The 20,129-nt window shown below is 37.9% G+C and overlaps 1 protein-coding gene across 2 annotated transcripts in view; it reads left to right on the forward strand.

Moving 5' to 3' along the window:
* Positions 1–20,129, forward strand: part of AFAP1 (actin filament associated protein 1) — a 117,217-nt gene that overhangs the window by 73,234 nt on the left and 23,854 nt on the right. For both annotated transcript variants that reach the window (XM_005148508.3, XM_031048412.2), the window contains exons 5-8: positions 4,991–5,202; positions 8,156–8,335; positions 17,845–17,937; positions 19,455–19,539. In XM_005148508.3, the coding sequence (XP_005148565.1) occupies positions 4,991–5,202; positions 8,156–8,335; positions 17,845–17,937; positions 19,455–19,539 (570 nt within the window). The remainder of the gene's footprint in view (positions 1–4,990; positions 5,203–8,155; positions 8,336–17,844; positions 17,938–19,454; positions 19,540–20,129) is intronic.

Raw genomic sequence — 20,129 nt, forward strand, 5'->3', positions numbered from 1 at the left:
GGTGGTCCTCCTACACCCTATAATCCAGTGAACTTCTGATTTGTGTTTTGTCATTAAATAAGAGCCATGCTCAGGCATAAAAATGTTAATAGTGCAAATATTAATAGCACTGCTACAGGATCGCCTAAGAAGAAAAAAGACAAAATATGAAACTGATTTATTGTACTTAGCCATCCAAATCCATAAAAATATTTAAGATATCAGCCTTAAAAGTTCATTAATAATTCCATAATTTAAGTATATATATATATATATAGACATTAAAAGTTCTGTTATTGTAGCTCACTACACATTTCACTACACATTTTGCTCTGGTTTATTATGTCCTGACCTCCATATCATCTCTTTTAATTTGTGTTAAAAGTATTCTGCTTTTCATCGATAATAAAGTTGCTTTTAAATTCAATATGCCATTAGTAATATACCCCCAGTCAAGCAAAACTTCCACTGAATCCACTTGTGTGGTGGTTAAAATAGGCCGTTAAAGTGGTGTACTAATCAAAGATGTAACCTTAGCTGTTCAGTCTGTTTGAGATGAAGACCATTACAAAGAAGTGCACAAATAAACTGCTAAGCAACTGTTGGGATAGATGTCATTATGTTACGTAAATATTCTTATGGAATACTTTTGTAATGTCATTAATAGCAAGGAGGCTTACATGCCATGTGTCCTGCCTGTAGCGGTGGACAGGAACTGCAGAATATAGGTTATGAAAATGAAAGATCTGTAACTTCACCTAGTCCCTCTAATCTGTCTGTAAACAGTTTCATGTAGACGAAAACAAGACTGTATATGCCTTGCCTGACAATTCTCTATTAAAAGCTACTGATATTAAAAGCTACTACAATATGACTAAATTGTTACAGAGTTTGGAATATGATATTGCAAATAATGAGAAAGTCCACTTTAACACTTTCACCCCTTACCTGTGAAAAATTTTGGGGAAGATAAGGGTCAAAAGGCAATTCCAAGAAAAGCTAGAAAAATCAGAAAATGCAGATCCAAAGAACCACAAAGTAGATTAGCAGCATTGGAACCTGTTGTATCAGTGCATCTTAAGTCTTTGAGGCTTCAGTAGACTTAATAAAACTGCTTTAGTTTGGAGAGACATTTTTCACTTTTTCTACACATGCTGGTTTGTGTCTCAGAGCCTGAAAGCCTTCTTTTGGATGTGATACAGCAGTTTGGAAAAACAAAGAATAGAAGCGGGATGTGGCAAAGGGCGGCATAGTTTCAGCCAGGATGATATGAGTACTCCAAGGTGGTCATCCTTCCTGGTGTGAGTCACACAGCAAACTCTTCTTCTGGCCAAGAGTCCCACAAATCCAAGAAGAGAAACATAAGGAGTATTTAATGGGCAGGATATGGCAGTATTTCCCCAGAGATACCATTAGACTGTGTGAGGATGGGAGCCTCTGAAGTTCCAATTGGCTCTCATCCTCCTATAAACAGAGATTTGGATGAACCTGCAACTGCTGTGCCAGCAGAATCCCTCTGCTGATCATACAACATATGGCTAACATGAAATCTGCACTTGGACTGCTTGTGAGCCATACAGGAAGTACCTGTAAGATATTTAACATGCAGAATTTCAATCTCTACTTCTAAGTCTCAATCAGCACTTTCTACAATTAACTTTTTTAGAAACTGGCAAAACCTGTGGTAAGAACAAAAATAATAAATTTAATGCTGTGAGGAAAAAGCAATGATTTAACCCAGTAACTTTGCTGAAAAGAATGTGAGATTGTTGCATGGCATGAAGAAAGCAACTTTTCGATACATGGCCAAGAGATGACTAAGAATTTTATCCAAGCTGAAACCTTGTTTTCCACAATATGAAGAAGTTGAATCATGTCATAAAGAGGAAGGAAAAACAGTGTGTTAAAACAGATTGAAGTTTTTGAATCCTGTTGATTGATGCGCTTAAAAATGGAGATGGGGAAGGCATATTAGATAGACCATCCTCTGATAGAAAAGTCTTGGACTTTTATGCAACTATCCCTTCTTCAGAGTGTACTCAGAGTCTAGAAAAACAACCCTGCTCCACTCTTGCGAAGACTGTATTTGAGGAGTTTTGCTCCTATACAGCCATGTTTCAAGTCGGTCTGATGAAAATTAACCCCCAGACACTCTCTCTTTGAAAAGGCGATTTCTCAATTTTGGAGGAAAAATCTCATTAGTAATTAAACAGAAAAAATGCTGCCAGAATAATATTTCATAGAATCATAGAATAGTTTGGGTTGGAAAGGATCTTAAGATCATCCAGTTCCAACCCCCCTGCCATGGGCAGGGACACCTCACACTAAACCATGCTACCCAAGGCCCTGATCTACCTGGCCTTGAACACTGCCAGGGATGGAGCAGTCACAACCTCCCTGCGCAACCCATTCCAGTACCTTACCACCCTAACAGTAAAGAATTTCTTCCTTATATCCAATCTAAACCTCCCCTGTTTTAGTTTTAACCCATTACCCCTTGTCCTGTCACTACAGTCCCTAATGAAGAGTCCCTCCCCAGCATCCTTCTAGGCCCCATTCAGATACTGGAAGGCTGCTCTGAGGTCTCCATGCAGCCTTCTCTTCTCCAGGCTGAACAGCTCCAACTTTCTCAGGCTGAACATACAGCAAATTCTCTGTCCACCAGAATTTATGAATCAAAGCCTCTCTTCTTCTGTACGTCTCCTCCAGGTCTCTTGGATAGTTAATGATGGCTTTATTCTAGCTAACCAAGTACACAGCTTAAGTCCTAATAGTGAATAGATGATTACACAAAAATTAACCTAGTCAGAATTGATGAAGGTATCTTAGGGGTTTTATGCCAAAGACAATAGTTTTGTATACCATTACATAAGTTTACCATGTTTTGCTTCACTGTCATGCATTTTAAAACTTGGTATTTTATAAAAAATACTTTGCAGCTAATCCATCGTCAATATGTCCATATGTCAGTATGTGCCTAGTGACGTTTTATGCTACTTACCTCAAAAAAAGGAGGTATGTTTCTGAATAATATTACTGACAAAACTAGAACAAAATCATAAATGAGGTAAGAAAGTACTGCAGAAATGGAGCAAACATCGAAGTGAACACTGTGACAGTGGCATAGCTGCAACAAATATCACTGCTGAATTTGAAGAAGGGATGAGAAAGTTATGGGCACCTAAGTATGTGAAAAGGGAAAGGCAGTTGTTAAAGATGAAGTTCCAAGAGAAACAGCACCTTCAGGCTGTGGCAGCTTGTCCCTTAGCCCATACCTCTGGGAGAAGACTTTGAAGATGCTGATTTAATGACTAGACCTTCCGTCTTCATATAACACCACATAAATCATTGTGCCTCTGTTTCAAAAAGGCTGGCATGCTACTGTGTGTTTGAGACTGGTAACTGATCTCTCAAGCATTTCCTGATGCTTCTGTGTGAAAGTTTGTGGATAGCCACTCCAAAAACAGATCTGGTGGGAGAATGTTTTGTTTTGGTTCTGGTTTTGATGGGAGTTTTTTTAGGCTTTTTTTCCTGCTTCATGGAGAGGAAGGAGGAAGAGATGGATGAAGCATCAAGTTCTACCAGATCTAACACATTCTTTTAAACAAATATGCAAAAATAGATACTCTGGAATAAATATTTCCAAATCTGTCAGTTTAAACATCTACCCTAGATTTTTTCATCTTTCTCTTAATTTTTGTAAAGCAAGTGAAAAATTGTAGTGTTTTCCCATAGATAATCATCTGAGGCTTTTATCATCTGCCCATATGGAGCTGCCCCAAACCAAATGCTCTGTAGCAGAATTGACCATTAATTGGAAATTAATTAAAATAAATAAATAAATAATAGTGAAACATTATTCCAGAACTTCAGATTTTACTTTCATTTCACTTTGGAATGGAGTTACACTGTTTTGTGCACTTCCATGGAAACACAAATCAGATCAGAATATCTAATCTTGATTCAGAGATGTGAGGTCTGGGTATGCAGGAACTCATGTAGAATGAGCTTTCCATCAATCCACTCTCTTGTCCTCTTCCCAGTTGTCCCAGGTCTCCTTCCTACATCCCAACTGTGTCCTAAATACCTAGGTAAAGCAAATGAGAGATTTTTCTTCCATCTTCTGACCTAAAAATACATCAAAGTCTACTTGATATATTTAGGTGAAATTTCAGCTGTTAAAAATATTCTAATCAATTTTCCTCCATAGGAGCATATGCAGTGGGTAACAGGTGTGCCTTCAGGTGTTAATATCTGAAGGGCTTATATCTATAATATATATATATATATGCACCCAAATAAACAAATAAGCATGAATGGAGGAAGAGAGGGTTCTTTGGTAATGGTAATAGTTTTGTAATTGAGGGGACTGCTAGAGCTGACTGCACTATTGAAAATAAAAAGCCTGAACATAGATTGTTTAATTAAAAAGGAATCTTGCCATTCTGTCATCAAACTTGAAGCAGGATTAAACTGTTCAGGATAAGAACACAACAAATGTTTTTTTGCAGAATGCTTCAGAATGATACGAAATGTTATGGTAGGTAAATAGTGCCCCATAATGTACTTTTGTGACCTTTGTCATATTCAGTGTTTGTTTCTTAATATGCTGTACTAATAATGATATTTCTGTGGCTACAGTTTGCATTATGCGATAGGGCAAGATGTAGAGGTTTCTCTGTAAAAGAATTACAGAAGGTGAAGGTACCTGCCAAATAATATTTGGAAGATAATAAAACACTCCCTAAAATTCTAGCTATGTATTCACAGCTGTTCTTTCAGTTAAAATGCCCAAGGTGTCAATATGGGTCTTCTATAAAGTTTGATGGTGGAACTTCACCTTTCTCAATTAACCTAATGTATTGATACCACTCAGCATTGAAACAGTAGTTTGTTCATGGCTGACTTTCAAAAGCCTTAACTTAAAATGAAGCCTGTTGAGATTTTGAGTTATTTCAGTACACTTCATGGCTAAATGTTTTAACGTGACACTTTTACGCTTTTCTTAAAGATTATGACTCAGATGCTATGAGCAGCTCTTATGAATCTTACGACGAAGAGGAGGAGGATGGAAAGGGGAAGAAAATGAGACATCAGTGGCCTTCTGAGGAAGCCTCTATGGATCTGGTGAAGGATGCCAAAATCTGTGCCTTCCTCCTTAGAAAGAAACGATTTGGCCAATGGACCAAACTACTGTGTGTTATCAAAGAAAACAAACTACTGGTAATTTTTTTTTATGTAGCTGTGTTTTCTTTATACCTTTTAGATGATGTATTTATTTTTACAGGACTCTGGTTTGGAATATATTCTGCAAAGAGTGGCCAAGTCTACAGAAACCTTACCAAAGAGTTTGGTCATGATTTACTGAAGAAGCACTCAAATTATAAGTGCAGCATTATGCCACTTAGAACTTTGATTTTTAGTGCACTTAAACCCAGGCAGTTCCCTGATACTGGAAAGAAATTCTGGCCTATTATCTTCTAACATATTTCATTTGGAAAAAAAAAATGCTGAAACTGTAAATCCAATCTTTCGTTCCCTGAGGACAAAAAATCTCATAGGGAGCTTTGTGTATGAACTGTTAGATCAGACTGCTGGAGAGAAAAGTCCCTTGTTAGACTGAGAATTCACTTGGCAGCATATGCCGTGGTAATGTATACACTTTAAACTAAACCTTTGCCATCTGTTCTGCAGTAATTACAGATGCAGTATTCACATGATGCACAGCTGCAGTATAGAAAGAAAAGAAACAAGTGAATGTATTTGTTCCTTAAGCAAATCTGTTATGTTTCTTTCTGATTGGAGGCACCAGTAAAAGATTCCATAAGTTAGTAAATTATCTGCTCATAGACCTCTTTTTATTTTCTGAAAAGAGAGCCTAATTGTGTAAAAGAGATATTTCTGTGTCACTGTAAGCGAACTAGTGCTTACAGTAATAAATAAGTTGGGTTCTCAGGCAGTTCCTGCCTTCCTATCTGGTGTTTCCAACAGTTGTAACTAATTATGTAAGCAGCAATTACCGCAATCTAGCTAATGTTAAAAGCTGGTGATAGAACATTTTCTGTAGAACCTCATTATTCTACACTGGTACAATGCAGCTTAGCTGTGTTCACTTTCCAAGTTCATTTGCGCTTATGGCAGTGTAGGAAGTAACAGCATATGAAATAGAGGTAAGAAGTTTCTGAAAATATAATTGGAATGAATTTGCTAGACTTCAATGGTTAGTGAGAATTTAACTTTTGTATGCTCCTCTATTTAAATGTCAAAAACAATCTGATTCAGTTTTTATTATATTGTTATAATGCCGTTATCCTTAGTTCACATTTTTATCACTGTATATCAGGATCAGATTTCAAGACCATCTGATAACAGCTTGAAGAAAGAGGGAAAGAAACAGATTTTTCCCTGAAGTCATACAATATTTCTTCTACAATTATGTTTGTTTCTATATAGGAATATGGGTTTTTTTTCTATTTTCATTTCCTTTAGCCACATGTGTGGTCTGAAAAGCTTTTTTTTCCTTACAGGGATTGTCTTTCAGTAATTCTGTAATGGGGATTAAGAAAATAAAAATCACAATAGGAGTCTAACGACCAAGTTACACAAGTTTGGTTTATTGTTTGAATGAGGCCTCAGACATTTAGCATATGAGATATGCAAGTAAAACAAATACATGTTCTTAGAGATTAGTAATTGCTTGTGTTATAAATGCGGCTGTCATCATAACCCCAAAATATTTTAATTAGAATTAGACATTAGAAATAACTTTTCAGAGGGAGTAATTTTTCACTTAAAGACCTTTAATATTGAAATACTTCAGGCTTAATAATGTATAATTATAAATAAGATGTTTAAATTAATATAAAGAAAATGATATGCTGTTTATTTCTTTTTAAAGACACTAATGTTGCATGTTTTCAAGATTTCATAGCTTGAAAACCTAATGTTTTTTTAATGTTACATGCTTAAAATCTGTGACCATGCTGGAGAAACTTTGAGTTAACGGGCTTTGGAGAAGAAAGGTGGACTATGAGTGATTTGCAGAGGCTGATTTAGAGTGGCTGTATTTGCTCAGCCTAAATTGTAGTGTTTATAACACACTTTTAACAGCTACTGTCTTCCTGGCAGTTGCATAATGTGAATACTGCTGAAGACCTGCAAAAGTTCATGTGCGTTTCTCTGTTCACATTTATACTTAACTATTCTATGTATGCATATACTAATTAGTCTTATTTGTTAGCAGATACATTCTATATTATCAGATATCTTTCTAGCCTTCATGCTTTGAATGAAAGGCCAATTTACATATGTGCATAAAATAAGTGGACATTCATATGCACAGTTAAATGTCTGTAATCTGACACTATGACAGCTTTAAGAACCACAGAAGTACTGATGTGTTGGAAGGTAGGAATAGGGACTGGGTCTATAGGGTAAGTGTTGTAACACTTCATCTTTAGATCTCTACTTCAGATACAGAGCAGGTCATCAGAGATCCAGCATGAAATGGCATTGGCAGCATTTACTAAAGAGGGGAAAAAAATCATATAGGTTATATAGTTTTAGCCAGAAGCTTACAAAGTAAACTAACATGGAGATTTATGCAGTGTTGTGCAGTGACTATTAAACTATATTGGCTGAAAAAGTGGGACTTTGCCCCCTTTCTACACTGTGACAATTTTTTTTGACTTTTCTTAAGAAAAAGGAGAGCTGAGTAAAGCATGTGCCCTTGTCTTTGCAGCTGCAGGGACTGATGCAGTTTGCCTAGATAAGTAGGGACTGTTGCTGGAGGGCAGGGTAAACATCTGGGCTTTAAAGTTGTTAACTGCACAGGTTTATTCTGCTGCTGTGTGCAAACGGATACCCTAAATCACTATTTTCCTACCTGATCAAGGTCAAGCTTGAGTCATAAGGTTAACGCAGAGAAGCTTAATGCTCTCCATGTGTTATACCTGTCCTAAAATAAAAGATGTCTATTAATGTCAGTCTGGAAGTAATTTTGCTTTACAGAGGAGATGAGGAGAAACACAAAGTTGGCGTTGGCTGAACTCTGTGGTATGTGGTAAAGTGGTGCATGAAAAAATATTAAAAAATAGCATTTCTATATAATAAAATCTTTTCCCCAAGGTTCAGAAAGGTGATATCTAACTTTTGAACTTTGCTTACCATTTTCTAGTGTTACAAAAGTTCCAAGGACCAGCAGCCCCAGATGGAGCTGCTTCTGAATGACTGCAGTATCACATACATTCCCAAAGACAGCAAAAAGAAGAAGCATGAACTGAAAATCTCGCACCAAGGGGCAGATGCCCTGGTTCTGGCAGTGCAGAGCAAGGAGCAGGCAGAACAGTGGCTAAAGGTAAGGGCAGGGTTTCTGAGCTTTTCCACCCACAAAGTGCTTCCAGTCCCTGTTCAATTGCTGTTAAAAACTGAGATAAGACATCAACTTTCAGTCAAATCCAGACCATTTAAATGCTATGTAATTTGGGACTGCAGGATCAGACCTCAAAGCAACTCCTTGGGCAATCAGCAGCTGAGGATTACACAAGTGCTGCTGCTGCATATGGTTTTCACTGCTAATTACACAATAATCTGGAACTGAGAGGAGAGGCAATTCCTTTCCATCTTCATCCTCAGCTCATATTTGAGATAGCTATAAGTAGTGAGCTGAAGATTGAAATACTCTAAAGTGTAGAGGAGACTGGAACCCACGTTGCTTTTTGGAGTGGTGTATTGCATAGCTGTCATATTCTACCCTACAAAATAGGGATAACAACATCACAGTCATCTTTTTAAAAAGCAGGATCTCTGATGAGATACCTGTTTGAATTCTTCCGGATGGAGAAAAGTCCTTCAACCTCCCAAAGTTACCTCAAGTTTGCTAATCCTGGTTTAGCAGAGTATCATCTGTTATGGTTTGCTCTGGGAATGCAAACTTCTGAGAAATGGGATTTTGTAATCTTTCACTCCTTTCAGTTCATTGTCTGCAAATGTGGAAAATCCCAACGCAAGGGCTGCAGTTCTAGATCCTAACCAGAATACTAGTATTTATGTTGGACTTTGCCAGTCTGAAATGTGGAGGTCAGTGAAGTAATGTGGGAAACCATCGCTGCAGTTTCAGTAGCTTGTTTTTAGAACTTTGAAATCCAGCCTTTTAAATGCATGTCTGAATGCATAAGACTCGTCAGGCATTCTGCATGCTGTGCTCTGATCTAACCTTATATGGTACTTATTTTTCTAAGAATAAATTGTCTTTTTCCAAATACAATTGAATTAAAGACGTAGGAATTTCCTGATGGCAAACAGTTTTTCTGCAGAAGAAGGAGACATAAAATGCAGCTTAAGCATTGTGACTTCTGCTGTGGGCTAATTTACTAAATGAAAATTAATCTGTAATTTCCTATTTTGCAATACTGAATATACCTTTGGGGGGTTTGCAGTTTGTGTGTGTTTGGTTTTGACTGCAAATTTAGCTTAGAAAATGCACTCTCTATTGTCTTTTTTAATAGAAACTAACCACAGCCGTGTATTGGTGAGGCTCCTTCCAACATCAGTATCTTGTTTTACGTTTTAAAATCTAGCACAATCCAAGTGTCCCGCTAACTTACCTAGAATTTCAGAAACACTGATTGGAATGAAAAGAGTTGTAAGTCATGTTCTTTTCCAAGGGAATTCCGCTGTCATTAGATCATAGTAACTGCATCATTATTTCCTGTGTTGTTCTAAACTTGGGTTTAGTAATGCTGAATTCATTGGCATTTATCGGACTTTCTTTCATAAAAATGGTTGTCTTTTTAATTGTACATAGAGCATTCCCGGACAGTATGTTATCTGTAAAGCATTTGGAGACAGTCTGACAGCTCTTTATTTAGCTCCTTCCTGCTGCAAGGCTCTCTCTTAATAAAAACTCTTTCAAGTACATGGCAGTGCTACTGTATGCTCACTTCCAAGCCCTCAGCACTGCTGCAGCGTGCTGTTCTGTGCAGTATAACTTGCCTATCCAGCAGCTAACCAAAAATGGTTAGGTCTTGCAACGGCTCCAGTGTTCTCAAGAAGTATAGCTTTCTGCAGAAAAAAAAATAGGTTTTGTATACTTAAAAATGAAGCAAAATTTAAGGGGTGTTTTGTTACTAATATGAAAAAAGCTATTTTTTGTTCATTTGAGCCTTATATAAAATGAGCTTCTGAAAATCATGTATGGCTTTTGTAGGAAGGTCCTATAGTACTGAGAAAGAGATCACTGCTTTGTCTTGGGGAGAAGTGATGTGAGCTTTCCCTGGCTGTCACTCAAGAGGACCAGGGTCTCTCCAGCATTCTGTCACCTATGTGAGATTTCCACTGTTAATAGAATGGGCAGATTCAGAGACTGACAATGAGAAAAGTCTCTGCAGCCACATTTGTAAATATGAGGCTGCCTGTTCTTTTTTGTCAAAGATTCTATACCAATATGTGCCATTGGAGCCAGGCTATCGCTTAGGATCAATGGGTTCTCATTAACTCACTTGTGTCAAATTAAAGCTTTCCTTTTGAGCCTGAAAAGCTCAGAATAGCTTTGGAGGTCAGATTTTCCCATGAAAGCTAAACCAGATGATTTTTTTTTTTTGAGTCAGATGTAATCAGTATGAAATACATTTATATAAGCAAGGAATTTTAAAATATCAGTTGGAACACACGGTGAAATAAAGGCAGAATATTTTAGACCTTTTTTGTAAAGATGACACCAGAAAACCCCAGCTGATAAACTCAGCGTAAATTGAAGTCTAGACTGGAAACCACAAAGGGAGTTTCAGTTTTAGCAGCTAACAAATGCTTGATGAAAAAAAAGATAGCTGATGTCACCAAAGAGCCTGTCAAGATTTCAGAACAAGGAGAATAAGTAGTATAAATTCAGGCTAGAGCTGAGATCATACGTTAGAGCTGTAATATGGTGGGCAGCATGAAGTGGTAGAATTTTCCAGACTTGAGTCCTAAAATGTTCCCACAAAAATGTACATAAAAAAATGTGAGCAGTTACACACTCTGACCCAAAAATGATCTTTTTCCATGTGTGTTTGAGTATATGCGCATCTGTGTGTGCTCTTGTGCATTTGTGGTCAAGTAAGGTCTTAAATCTGCCCGTTTGTCTCAGCACAGCCCACAGACTGGTGAAACTACACCTACTTGTGAGCATCCCTGGGAAATGCTACATTAAAAATAAAAGGACTACTAAGAACATGACATTACAAGAAGATGCTTGTTTAGTGGCTTCATTCATACAGATGAATGTGTTCTGTGTGCAGGACCTTCAGACTAGGCCACATAAATCTGCTCTTAAGAATACATGGATGCCAAAGGAATTAAATTCTGAAGTAGCTTCTTGTAGAAAACCAGTAGTAGAACATGGTCATGGTGTCTGGTCACAAGGCCCGCTCTTCCTCTTTGCATTGCCTTTGGCAAAAATGTATTTCTGATTTATCACTCATGAGAGGTAATTAATCATTTTGGAGTACTGGCCTTGATTTTCATTTTTCCCTAACATTAGGCACGCTCTGGTAACTCTTCTTCATTTGCAGTGTGCATCCATTTTGCAGCAATCTCTTCAGTGAAGGGTCTGTAACTGAGCAGTGACTTTCAGACATACATTTCTTCATAGAATCATAGACTAGTTAGGGTTGGAAAGGACCTTAAATCATCTATCATTTTGACAGTGTTCAGTTCTGAACTTGTAATAAGAGGGATTTTATGCCCTAAAGAGAGAAGAAAATCCAAGGTTGTGACTGTATCAAGGTGTGCAAAGGCACACTCCTCATAGAGCTGTTAATCCTGTTGTCCCACCCAGTTTCCATCTCTAATAACTGCATGCTGTCTCTCATAAAAGTCTTTGAAAACCACTTTTTGTTTTCACTGCCCTGAGCTTAGTGAGGGGAATCAAGTAACTTCTGGGCTCCAGTCTTGATGTGCACTGAGTTTTTCTGAAGTATAAACTACTGACAGAGCTCTTCTTTTACCAGTTTAAAGCAGCACAAAACTGAGCTTGTAACTGTAAACATTGTGTGGCTGCTTTTACTTTCTATGGGAATTTCCAGCTAGAGATCTCAAAACACTTCAAACATTACTTTCTTGGCTTAAGTAATGCTCCCCAAAGAGGTTATTATCTCTATTTTATAGCTGAGTAGAGTCAAGTGCTGAATGATTATGCCTTAATAACTGACTGGAAAAACTGTGCTTGGGGATGCATACTTGGTACAAGTGATTTCCATTTAGCATTTGTTAGTTTGTAAGTATATATACTGTGTCCCAAGACAGGCAGGCTGGGTTCTGGGTTCTTTCTCTCACATCACCAGCAGTGAAGGCTTTGCAACTAAATTAAACCTCACAGGACTTACATCCCTATTGTCTTAAAGAGATGGTTTTAGATAACTGGGTTCAAATAATGGCAAGGTCATTATGTTTGCATTGGACCTATTTAGGGCCAAATCTGATAGGCTAAGCTGTGAATGAGAGCTTTGACCAGCCTGCAGGACTGCTGCCATTGTGCTTTGACAAAACCAGAGGACCCCAACATGGCTGTGAATCCGTGTGTCTGTGTATGACCAGCAGATGCATACATAAATTAAAATAAATAAATAAATGAGCAACAAAGAAAACCAATTAACAGAAGCACAAACATCCCATTTGCTTGTTTTCTCAGTGATAAGTTTTCCTTAGGTTCCTGGCTAAAATCACAGATATAAGCTATAGCAGATCTTGGAGCAAAACCCAAGAGTGCTGAGACCTGATGCCCTGCTTTCACCACTAGGTAGTGTTCCTCTTCCCTTGTACTTGCAGCTTTGGATTGAAAACAACTTAAATTGTAGTTAGCTCACATTTACAGCCTGACGTGTGGTCTTGCATCTTCACACTGGGCTGGGGATGCAGCTCCCCTTGCACAGGGCACCTCTGGCCTTGCAGCCACCAGCACCTACTTCCCTGGGCTCTGTCTGGTCCATCAGCCATACATACCAATATTCATGGTAATTACACTGGAATAATATAGGGGTTGTCTTGGCTGAATGTGTCAGAAAAATATTTTTAAGTTGTTATATAGGCACAAAAGACAGCCTTGCTGGCTGCTAGTCTGCTAGAATCTCATCCCCACTTTGCTCAAACAGCAATAAGACAGAAAGATTAATCATTTCAGCTACGGAATGATTAAGAATGATGTTTTCCAGTACAGAAGGTAAAGGGGGTTTCTTTTTGAGACTTAAAGCACAGTCTATGATGTGGATAATTTCTGCTTTTCCTCTAATTTATCTAGGTGAGATCGTTGAAGCATTTCTTCTGTACAAAATCCTAAGAGAGTTTTGGTGCTCTTTTAAGGAGGAGGAGATTGACACTAACAAATGTGATCTGTAAGAGTCCAAAAGAGAGAAAATGAGAATTTAGTCATGCCAAAATGATGAGGAGTCCCAGAAAGTCAGTACTCCTCCAGCACTGAAAAAGGAGTGTTTCAGGAATAAGAAATAAAGGATTACACCTGAGGCCAAACTCTTCTCCCTGTGCTATTTTGGGCATAAGCAGATTTCAGCTTTACCATATTGCTATTTTCAGAGTTAAGTTATAGAGACAGGGGATACAGCCTGTCCCATTTCTAGCAATTCCTGTATTTCCGAAACATGCAGGTAGACAAGCTGGGGTGGGGGATTGGCTTTGTGGATTTCTAGCCTGGTTACATACAGAAATGAACCAAATTTGCAGTCAGGCCATCAGCTTTCTCCCTAATCATCTTTGAACTTATTAAAAGTGTGAGCTTTTCCTGTGAGTTTCATGCAAATACAAGATGAGATGCTGTAATCACATCAGCCTGCAGCCTAAATCCATCCCATGGTATCCACCAGGAGAGAGGTCTGCAAGCTCCTCAAATGCAGGATGACTTCCAGCGTTATTCCTTATCAGGTCCCAAAGGGATCAACCACAAGGACACATCTACAAATTCAGTACTTTTACTCAGAATATGCTGGGTTTGTGTGTAGCAAGATCTGGCTGGCAAGCAGCCTTTCTGGTTTTACTGTCTAGCCTTGTGCTTTTCATCTACAGCTTGGCTCTTTGAAGGTAGTTGAAAAACCTAATTGATTCTTCTGATTTTGCATATAGAAAGAATAAGTGGAGGGCCTCCTGTCCTGGCATATCACTTAAAATAAGATACAAGAATTATAGGAATTTGTAGGTGAGTGCAAGTCTGAAGGTTTTACAGTAAATGTTCGTGCTTGTGTGGTAAGATAGTTTTTAAAGAGAGAAATATTCCAGACACACCATGAGGCAGAAATTCCACTGACTTCACCCGTCACTGTCAATGGCTTAGGGCAGGGAATCTTTCCACCTCTCTACCTGCAAATTTTCCCTCAGTTCCTCATGTTACTGCACTCAGTGTGATACACTGGTGTATACCTGACCAGTATACACCACCTGTATACAGCTGGTGATTTGAGATGTTTCTATAAAGGTCTAGAGCACATTTATTAGGAGGAGCAGGTGAGGGAACTGGGCTTGTTGAGCCTGGAGTAAAGGAGGCTTGGGGAGGACCTTATTGCTGGCTACAACTACCTGGAAGAAGATTGTAGTGACGTGAGGATTGGTCAAGTAACAAGTGATAAGACAAATGGAAATGGCCTCAGGTTGCACAGTGGGAGCTTTAGACTGGATGTTAGGAAAAACTTCTTCACCAGAAGGACTGTCAAGCACTGGAACAGGCTGCCCAGGGAAGTGATGCAGTCACCATCCCGGGAGGTATTTAAAAGATGTGTAGATGTGGCACTTGGGGACACAGTTTAGTGGTGGACTTGGCAGCATTAGGTTAATGGTTGGACTCAGTGATCTTAAAGGTCTTTTCCAACCTAAATGACTGTATGATTCTATAAATAAGAAATAATAATATAGTTCAGGCTGCACAAGTTTTTTCCAGGTCTGCATTTGAAAGTGGCAGTTCTGAAATCTGCTAATTGTAATACAGTAATGGTAATTGTGGTATTTAAAATTCTTGCAATGGAAAAACAGAAGATTTTTTAAATGTATTTAGTTTTGAGGCTATCCAGAGAAATGACAGGTCTTCAGTTTTCTGATTACATTTGCTCATGTATTTTAAATATTTGAGTACATAGTCTGTTTATGATCTCAGTTTGATTTTTCTGGCAGATTGCTCTCTGTGTATATGTAATGTACAAAGGCATTTGTGGTGAAAAAAAAGGGAATGATTTCCTATTTCTAAAGTGTGAGAAAACTAAAACTATTAATGGAGTATGCACCATTACAAAGTGTTCGCAGTACAGCCTTCCAGATTATACCATTTTATTAAAAGTAACACATTTGGGTATTATTTTTGTTTGGCTTCTAGTCTTAGAGCCATTGAGATGCACTTACTCGTATTTTCACACATTTCATTTCATTGCAATGGATAAAAGTTTGCTGACCTCCTTTCCCCACTCTCACTCACAACTATTTTTTAATGAAGTAGTGATCTTTTGTTTTCCTATGACTACATGAGATGGAACACAGAAAAAACTGACAAGAACTCTGAGTCTTGTGATTGAAATTATGCAGGTTGGCAACACTGGTGGAATGTTTTATCCTTAAAATTTTGAGTTAAAGCTATAAGCATGTGAAAACCAGATTTATAATGGCAGCTGTCTGCAAACGTAATTATAGAGAGTGCATCCACGCAACCATTATATAGTAAAGGCATTTCATCCTAGTGAGCTGTAGAAGTATGAGTTTTATGCTGTGCGTTGAACATAATTACATTGTGCATAGGAGGTGATGAGCAAATCTCTGCCAGTGAACCCTTGAACCTAAATGAAGTGTTGGATCCTTGAATATGCATTTACTGCAGATCTTGCCACGAACTTTCATTTAATAGTGTGTCAATTTTTTAATCAAAATTTAATTACAACCCAATTAAACACTTTAGCTTCTCCTTAAATATGTGTGGTATGATAAGAACCGGATTTACTTGAGTGCATGACTTTGCACATACTATTCAGTTATTGCTGCCAAATCATTTCCCTCTGTTCTGTCTGTAACTCCCATTACTATCTGCCTTTGCCAAAATTAACTAACTGTGTGGTGTGAGCAGATGCTGAAAACATGAGCCATTGAATCAGGGTCATGCAGGAGACAGAAATAAATGTTCCCAGAAACTGTATGGTCACTTTTCTCTAGGAAGAAAACAGCAGTGTATTTACACCATACTGAGGATTAGCAATTGAAAATAAAACAGCACACATGAAAATAATTCTTGTGATTTTAATGAAATTAAGACCTCATTTAACTCTGAGGTACGAATGCTCTGCAACAGATATATGTAATTTTTATGTTACAAAGGATGATAAGAGTCATGAAATAGTGTGCTTTTGTTTCTGGGACAAGATATAGGGAAGTTCAGACAGTTAAGAAGGAATGTTGAAGTGTTTTAAGACTCTAGTTCATAAATAAATGTATAAGTTCATCTCTCAGCTCTGCTCAAATTTTTTTATGTGACATTGAGTGATTTAATCTTTCTTTTGTGCCTGAGTTTTCCATCTGTAAAATGGGGCTATTGATCTTTCTTTCTTTATGACAAATAATGCCTTTACTTTAAAATGTGCTCATGAGTTGTAGCAATAGGGTCTTTGTAAGCCCATAAACATTTGATTTGTTCCTTTAAAAGGAACTTCTGTACTGTGTAAAGACTGGTGCCATCTTTAGCTCTTTAGTAGTTTCCACATCAGGATAATGCAGTTTGAAACTAAAAAGACATTGTTTGTTGTTTTGCTTTTCCTCTCCTTGAAAGAATTCTGGATTTTGACAGTTAGCTGGATTGCTGTTTTCCCTGGAACTAGGAGTTCTCAGGCCAGATCCTCCTCTCTGCCAGCTGAGCTTGCTGTAAACAGTGTAAAGGAAGGAGCTGGATATGTAAACATACATGCACATGTAAAGGGGAGAGTTTTCATGTCTAGCGGTAATGCTTCCAGCAGAGTAGGATGCTTTTTTTTCTTATCTCACTTGGTTCTGCTGTCCTTGCATGAATGCATAGGTGTAATCAGTGGTTTAGAGCTCAGCACCTCCTCGGCATGAATCTGGATGGAGAATCAGGACCTGTTCTCATCAGCACAAGCAGTTCTAGACTCATAACGGGCTGTTGATAGCCTCATAAGAGATAAAAAACCATATGTCCATGGGAAATCATCAAATGTCTTTACTCGTCATGTGTTTTTACATTTAGATAGTTTAAGGGTTTTAAGTTCTTCAGATTCTGTTAAAAATCTCAGTGAATTCCAGGTTATGGATTTTTCTTTAATTTTTTAAAAGCAGACAATTCCATTCCCATTTCCTACAAACACATTTCCAATTTGACCTATACCTTTATGTCAATGTGCAAGTATAATACAAAAATGCTGTGAAATGCCACTGCACAGTATTAAGCTGATCAGCACTTTGTTAGTTCTTCAGTAGCAAAGAAAGAACAGCTGAATAGCATATTATGCAAAACTCTCGTCTTTTGACTTAAGTGACCTTGGATTTAATACCACTTTTTCATCATTGCAATGAAATTAGTTTGTTGTGTCAGCTGAGTTTATATTGCAAACTAGCACATGGAAATCAGCAGTGCTGTTGGTTTGTTACTCAGGAGGGCCTTGGAGCTTAGCTTGTCTAGAAACTGAAACCTTCCACCTCTAGACATTGTGTCTCCTCCAGGTGATACATGAAATAACTAAGGGAGGCAGCATGGAGAAGCTGGTTTGGTGGCAGCCCGCCTGACACTTACCAGCCTAATAAATGTCTGTGATTCTCCTTCCCATCTCTCTCCACATTCACATATAAATTCTCTGATTTGTACCTTATGAACAATTAACAAGTTTTGCTATGTCTCTTAAGGTTATAAAAGATGTGTGCAGCAACTGTACGGGAGCTGTAGACTCCGATGGACCATTGTCTAGTTCTCCAGTACACAAGATGGAGCTGGAGAAGGTAAAGTTATCAAACCTCTTTAATGCAAAACTCCTTATGGTTACTTATTAAAGAGGCACCGCTAGACACTGCATGTAGTTACTGGCTGATTTGTGGTTCTGGTTTAGACTGTTAGTCCCTGTGTTGTATTTGTTTGGATATGTGCACACATCCTACAGAGTTAATACTTCTGCCACATCTGTTCATCTGGTCATGAGCAACCAGCAGACTGGCTCGTATTCATTAACAGCTTCACTTTAGCCATTCGGAAGGGTGAAGACTTAAGCAGGTCTGGTATGTGTGCTGTGGTGCAGAGATGCTCTTCATCAAGTGCAAAGAGCAAGCAGGGATGTGATTGTCAAGGAAGAATAGCTGAAGATTATAGAAAAGTTTTAAGAGAAAGTCTTTATTTTGGGGAATTTAGTACTTGAAGAGCTCCCTGGGCATGCTGAGGTCATTGTTTTGGCAGAACCTTTCAAGCATTTGTGCCTCAATAAAGAAACTTGGCTATGTGGTTGTCTCTGCTTCCTTGACTCAGCAGGATATAATAGCAAGAATTAGCAGGGAGAGCATCTCTACAGTGAATGATCAGTACATTACCAGCACCAGTCTACGCCCCTGCTATGCTAAGGCATCCATGTGAGCAGACCCTGTCCTTAAAACTCCCACTAGACAAAGGTTTCATCATCAAATTCCTTATGGCATATTCTACCTCTATGGTGGAAGGACACCACTGTCAGTAGTGTTATGTTGCTTTGCCCCTGAAAAATAAGAGCAAAGCACACTTCCTGACAGCTCAGTCCTCCTGTTGGCACACACCTGCGCATGTTGGCACACACCTGCGCAGTATTAAAAAGGTAACTGAAAATGTCATAAAATGGTAGTTTTCTAAAACACATGCCATAAAAAAGTGCAGCAAAATTTCCTATTTGTTTATTTTTGTGATAATCTGTACATCTTCTTCATGGCTTCACCGCTCATGAGTAATGTGGTTACAGAACTGTGCTGGTGTAAGCTCTGTGCTGCTTCATCCCATAGCTCATACACAACCCTTACAGAATAATCACTGCTAAAATTTTATTTCAAAAGCCTCTTTTTAGCACATACTGAATATTGAAGCACCTTGTAGGAGTGCACTATTTTCTGGTAAGTTATAAATGTATATATGAAGCTTTATTTAAAGATATAATTTTAAAATGATTCTTATCTGATCCATGTCATTTTTCATTGCTTATCAGATTAATAAACAGCAACACATAGAATCTAGAAATTCATTATAGATGTATGATAAGAGGTACTGAATTAGGATTAGTCCACTATTTTGACTGCAGTTTCAAATATAGACCAATTTTGTTGTTTGTGTGCTTTTCTTAGGCCCCTAAAACTGATTTTGTTATTATCTGCTATTTGTCTTCCAAGTACGTGAGAGCTTGAAATGTGTTTTATTTCATAGTAAGCATCCTTTTAAGTTGACTCATGACACTTGATTTGGTGAAGGTGCCCACACTGTGTGTCAACTAATTTCTTTGCTCCTGCAGAAGCTGTCGTTTGAGAGGCCAAGCTCAGATGGGGAGGGTGCTGTGGAAAATGGCACCACTACTGTGTGCAATGGGAAAGAACAAGGTATGTCTCGGATCCAGAGATGCTTGTTGTAAATAATACACGCATATGGGGAGTGACTGGAAGTGAAATACCTGGCTTTGTCTTTTAAAAATAGGCAGTCAAGCTTTTGAATATTTTCATTAGAATTTAATTTAACTTGAAAGCTAAATCACGTTAAGAGTGATTCGTTCAAATTATGCAGTAACAGAAAGCACTTGATGTTATTGTGCAGGTGAAATCAGTACAATAGTAAAGGAACATAGAACAGAAATTTTGGCCTGGCCTTTTTTATGTTCAAAAGTAGTTTTTCAGAGCTTGAGCGACCACTAGAGGCAACTAGCAGTTGCGTTTTGTAATCGTAACTATAGTGGCAACATAAACGGTGGGTGTATAGCTTCTGAGCAAAAACCTATCATTGAATACTAGAGAGAAAGAATCATTCATATATGAGTATGTATACACATAGATACACAGTTTATATATATGTGTGTATACACAAATGCATATATATAAAACTAATCTATAAGATTATATTAAACTACTAAAATGTATATAATCATGTAACATCAATGAATTAGTAAGCATATATGTATAAAATTTTACATATGCTA

The sequence above is a fragment of the Melopsittacus undulatus genome, chromosome 7, assembly GCF_012275295.1.
Source record: "Melopsittacus undulatus isolate bMelUnd1 chromosome 7, bMelUnd1.mat.Z, whole genome shotgun sequence".
NCBI lineage: Eukaryota > Metazoa > Chordata > Aves > Psittaciformes > Psittaculidae > Melopsittacus > Melopsittacus undulatus.